General features: G+C 33.6%; 1 protein-coding gene across 1 annotated transcript; it reads right to left on the bottom strand.

The window, feature by feature from the left end:
• Nucleotides 1–3,235: 3,235 nt before the first annotated feature.
• LOC131997044 (uncharacterized) lies at nucleotides 3,236–4,198 on the bottom strand. The gene has a single exon (XM_059367306.1). The coding sequence runs from the start codon at nucleotides 4,196–4,198 to the stop codon at nucleotides 3,236–3,238; it is 963 nt and encodes a 320-aa protein (XP_059223289.1).
• Nucleotides 4,199–6,209: the final 2,011 nt, after the last annotated feature.

The following is a 6,209-nucleotide window of genomic DNA, read 5'->3' as shown; positions in this document are numbered from 1 at the left end:
GATCTTAGCCAAGCTGTAATATTTATAACAAAATAATAATAAATTTCAAGATTTTACTAATTACATTTTTCTCAAAAATTGTACTAATAACAATACTTTTTAACATTTTAATTCATTAATTTTTAGTATGATAGTAGGTATTTCTTGACCATATTCATTCTTATTGCATTATTGTTCGTATTTAATATGTCTAATGGTAATTTATTTAGCAGAGTTGGTAGAGTTGTGATGAGTGAGAGTTTGCCGTAGTCGTTGTTGTGTCTTGGTATATGATATTTTCCATTGAGCCTACTTCGGGTGTTTCTTGTGTGTTGTATGTGTTTTAAAAAATCAGAGTTGTAGAATTCACGACATATAGTCGCGTTGTATATGCCTTCAATGTTAAGGATGCCAAGTAATTTAAAGAGATTATGATCCATTGGCGCGTTTTGGTTGGTTTGTATGGTTTTGTTGTTTTTATACAGGAATTTTACAAGTCGGTTTTGGTACTTTTGAAGCAGCCTACATTGCTTTGACTTGCCCCAAGCCGTAATTCCATGTCGTAATTGTGATTCGACTAGAGAGAAATAGGCTTGCTTTAAGACATAGTATGGTGAGCAGTTGCTTAGATGGTATAGAGCAAACATGGACCTTCGTAGTTTTTTGGTAAGTTGTTCGATTTGTACTTTCCATTTGAAATTATGGTCTAGGTGCACTCCCAAATATTTATATGTAGGAACTAGTTCAATCTTTGTTGTACAATAATCGTCACTGCCGCTCAGTTGTGTTTGATGTAGACAGTTAAAATCGTGAAAGATTATCTCAATATCTGCATGCGGAATGTGTCGAGGTCTAATGTGCATTATTTTTGTTTTGCTGGAGTTTATTATAAGGCCATTGTCGTGGCACCATTTACATACTGCATTAAACTCAGATTGCATAACTTTTTCTGCCTCTTTTACGTCATTGTGTGCAACGACTATTGCAGTGTCGTCCGCATATGAGAACATTTCGCTATTATTCAGTAATTTCACCATTTCGTTTGTATAGATAATATAGAGTATTGGACCCAATTTCGAACCCTGCGGTACTCCGTAGCTTGTTGTTATGTGACTGCTCATCGTATTATCTATTTTTACCCGATACTTTCTGCAGTTCAGATAACTTTTGAACCAGTTTAGGCAATTGCCTCTTACTCCAGATTTTTCTAATGTGTTCAGTAGCTGGGTATGTGACAGGGTGTCGAATGCTTTGCTAAAATCTATAAATAAAACAAGGCAATGGTTTTTATTATCAAGATTTCTATTAATGCAGTTAGAGAAATATCCGAGAAGCTGATTTATATTCTTTTCCTTTTGGAATCCATACTGGTTATCGCTTAATACTTTATATCTCTTCAGGAAGCTAGTTAGTCGTCTCACCATGATTTCTTCTAATACCTTTTCTATAACAGATAGAATAGAAATAGGTCTATAGTTGTTAAAGTCAGCTTTACTACCGTTCTTGTATATTGGCCGTACTATTGAAGTTTTTAAGAGATCGGGAACAATTGAGTTATTAAGGCTTCTGTTTATGAATTCGGTAATAATTGGTGTGAGATATCCCGCACCTGCTTTTAAATCCACAGCCCTCACGCTATCAATCCCTGCACTTTTCCTTTCGTTTAGTGTTTTCAATATATTATAAACCTCTTCTTCGCTGGCTTCTTCAACGAATATGGTATTACTTAAGCTGGTACTTAGACTTGGGCTGGTTTTTATAGGGCAAATGTGAATTATTTTATTCACATTTTTTTCAAGTGTAGTGGCAAATTCTTCTGTTAGTTCTTTAGTATTTTCGGTTGAAAAATTTTTCTTAATAGTTTCATCTATATTTTGAATTTTTTTACCTGTTATTTTATTTATAATTTGCCATGTTCCGCGTATGTTGTTTTTATTTTGCAAAAATTGATTGTAATTGTATTGATTTTTTGAATAGATTATCATTTTATTTAGTTTATTATTGAAGGTTTTATATATATTTTCATTACTTTTGTTGTTTTTGTTCTTCAACCATTTTTTGTGTAATTTATCCCGTATTTCGCAACATTTAAGTATTTCGTTGTTTAACCACGGATGCGGATTTCGTTTTTTAATTTGGTTTTTTACAGTGTATTCGCACTTTTTATATATTTCTTCGAATTTCGTATAAATTTTGTTAAATAAGTCATTGGCGTTGTTTGTTTGGTCTATTATCATTTTCCAGTCTGTATCTTTAACCAATTGGTTAACTTTTCTATTATTAAGTTTAACTTTTGTATTACCCTGTGCATTGTCTCCTTTGCTTATTTTAATTTTTTCGTTTATATGATCCAAGCATCCCATTATTGCATAGTGATCGGCTATTGCTGTGTTTATTATGGCTGCATATGCCCTTTCTCTTTTTCTATTACATCTTATAAAGAGATGATCTATACATGTATTGGTTCTTTTATTTGTGTCTTCTCTTGTTGTCTCTTTGATCATACATTGCAGACCGTGCGAAGAGAGCAATCCAAGGTAGTTAATTGTCGTAGTGTTGTTTTTTTTAATATCGATGTTAATATCTCCCAAAACTATCAGCTCGTGTTTTTTGTTTACATTGTTAATGTGTTCATCCAATTCTTTTAGGAACTGTTTGATGCTAAGCTTTGGTGGTCGATAGATTGGTATGATGGTAATGTTTTTGTTTTGTGCAACAGTGATGTCTATTCTCAAAGACTCTGCTGTGTTCATATGAATTTGTACTTGTTGGTATTCTGTGTTCTCATTAATATAAACAGCAATCCCTCCTCCTCCTCTTCCCTCTCTATTTAAAAATATAGAGTCGAAGCCTTCGATTTCATAAAAAGTGTTTTCATCTCTTGTTATATTTATTTCTGTTAATATTATTAGTCGTGTTTTACTAAGAATATTTTTCGTTTGGGCCAATAAAGTGTTAAAGTTTTTTCGCAATGATCTTATATTTATATGAAGTATTGAAAAAGGATAATTCATAATTTCATTTTTAATTTCGCTGAAATTGTTTATAATTTCGCGTGTGTAATTCATTTTAATTTAAAAAAATAAGTTTTTCGACGCCAAAAGCAATGTTTTGTGTACTTTATTTTTTATGTATGTATGTTTAAAAAAAACGTTTAGAGCTCTAGCTCGCCAAGGGGAAAACAAAAACTGTTTTTTTTTTTTATTATTTTTTTTTTTAATTTCGATTTGTGTGTTTAATTGAATTTTTATTTATTTCAGTTGGTAATCGATTCCAAGTCTGATGCATTATATAAAATTATAAAAGATGAGCTTTCGTTTTTCCTTGCATAAATAACACCATTTCGCACCCATACAAACTTCCAACCATTTTCTTTTGCCTTCATCTTTGCAGCCCACAAAAGGCGCCTATTGTGCATAGTCAGCTCATCATTAATATAAACATAACCACCGCTCTCATTTTCTGGTTCGCCTTTCACCACATTTGCCTTTACGCGATGGCTCTTAAGCTTTCCCATTAACTCTTTTTTCTTATTGAGAGTTGAAAATTCCACAATTATTTTCTTCTTTCTTTTTATTTTATAGGTATGGCTAATATGATCTCTACTCACATCTACACCAAGGGAATCAGTAATTCTCTTAACTAATACTTCGGCTTCGATATCCATGTCTTCCACATTATTTATCTCTATATTTTTATCTATCGCTTGTTGCTCTAATCTCTGTATGCGCTTGTTGAGTTCATCTATTTGCTCAGACTTTTCTTTATCCTTCTTCTGCAATTCGACCACTTGTGCTGCTATGGTCGCTACATTTTTATTCATCTCCACTAATGCTGAATCCATATGTGACTTCAGATCAATGCTTAGCGATGAGATGCTTGCTGCAATTAGCTGTAAGCTGCTCTTTAAGTCGACCATTCCAGTTTTAAGTTCTGCTATGTCGTCTCTTGTATTCGTTATTTCGTTGCTGCTGCTGTTGTTGTTGTTAATGTTGAGTGCTGTTGCTGCTTCTTTAAAACGTTTGGTGTTATTGGTGTTAATCTCGTCATCTTCTCTTTGCTGTTTGTTTTGTTGTTCCTCAGGAATGGTTTTTGGCGATTCAATGCTTTGGCTGGAGTTGTTGGTGCCGCCAAATACGAATGTCTTGTACGCGTTGTTGGGGGATTTCCTCGGTTTGCATATGTGACACTTCCAATCGTTCTTTTTACTTGTACTCATGCTTGCATGTGAACTTTCGGAAAGTGAACAACAAGGGCTATGGTGAAAATTGCGATTACACTGATAACAACGCACGTATTGTATTTGGGTATTTGGGAGTAGAATACGAATTTGATATCCAAAAGTAGGACCATGTATTTAGGGCATCACCCCTTCCATAAACACCCAAGAAGCTCTTAGTTGTGTACAACTTTGCAGAAGCATGCTTTGGTGAGAGGTCCGTAAAGCGTTATATATATATATATATATATATATATATATATATATATATATATATATATATATATATATATATATATATATATATATATATATATATATATATATATATATATATATATATATATATATATATATGTTATATATATATTTATATATATATATATATATATATATATATATATATATATATATATATGTTAAAGACGTGTGTGGTAATATCATTGAAAGCAACAATTTGCAATCTAGGTGCTTAAAATTTTGCACAAATACTTTGCACGTTTTAAAAGAAATCTAATGGGGACATCGGTTTATATCGCGGCTATATCAGGTTATGGACTGATTTAGACGCTGAGCAATTGGAAGTGATACCAAAACACCACGTGCAAAATTTCAGCCAAATCGGTTAAGAACTACGTCCTTCAGAGGCTCTAAAAGTCAAGACCTAAGACCGGTTTATATAGCAGCTATATCGATACATGGACCGATATGGCCCATTTACAATCCCAACCGACCTACACTAATAAGATGTAGTTGTGCAAAATGTCAAGCGACTAGCTTTACTCCTTCGAATGTAAGCGTGCTTTCGACAGACGGACGGACATGGCTAGATCGACGTCAAATATCATGACGATTGAGAATATATATACACTATAGGGTCTTAGACGAATATTTCGAGGAGTTTTAATGGAGTGACGAAATTAGTATACCCTCATCCTTTGGTGGAGGGTATACAAATTTAATGCTACACATACTGTGTCTGGACATTGAGGCGTCTATGGAGACTGTGTATAGAACATCAGGGCGAGTTCTACTCTGAATATGAGAACTTGTCGGATTTAGCGGATGTGAACATTCGCTAGATATTGGTTCAACCATAGTAACTAGAAGCCATCTTCCTTCTCCTGTGCCTGTGCTATCACAACGGGCGAAAAGGTCTGAGTCTGATGGCAGACTACCACTTAAAACTTACCCAACAATGGTCCAAATCGGTATATAACTTGATATGGGTGCCATACGAACCGACATCCCAAATAGTCTGCTACGGCCCAAGAATCTTATAATGATGCATGGTCATCGTAATAATTTTCGTGATAATGAGAGTGCGTGCATCACATGTTCACATAACCATAAGTCATGGATCATTTGATTTTCTCGCTAATTGGCGTCTATCGACCGTTTACACAGAAATGTGCAATCATTACTTGATGGATATTGAAAAGCACCTTCTATCAAAAATAAATTTAAAAAAGAGAAGAACAGTATGGGAAATTAAATAAAACCAAAGAAGAGAAAAAAAACACACATACACACAATGAGTACGATAATTTTGCGCCGTGTAAACTGCCTATAACATTTTCGGCTGAATTTTCGCAAAGTACACATGTGACTTTCAACTTAATTAATTTGTGTAAATTTTTAGTACATAGACTAAATGGCGGTGGGTTCCCAGGATTCAGCCTTCCGATATTAGCACGATTTTACTTGATTGCAATCGCACTTCGTAATTATGTATCCAAATGTCCCACGTAAGGGATGTTGTGCCAAATTGCAAAATGTTGGACGTAGAGGCTTTTGGTTGATACCCTACATTCCAAGGCATATTATGCTATAATAGATGTTGGTTCATCACATAGGTTGAAATATAGATTCTGTCTAGTCCCCAAAACGTTTTGAGTCAACAGTCAATATTTCTGTAAATACCCTGAGAAAATAAAACAATTACTTTCTTAAAATGGAAATTATGTTTGTTTTATTTCTGTTTTCTTTCAGATTCTTTTTAGTTTTTTGT

Source organism: Stomoxys calcitrans, chromosome 1, assembly GCF_963082655.1.
Source record: "Stomoxys calcitrans chromosome 1, idStoCalc2.1, whole genome shotgun sequence".
NCBI classification, from domain to species: Eukaryota; Metazoa; Arthropoda; class Insecta; order Diptera; family Muscidae; genus Stomoxys; species Stomoxys calcitrans.
This window is presented reverse-complemented; position numbering and strand designations above follow the sequence as displayed.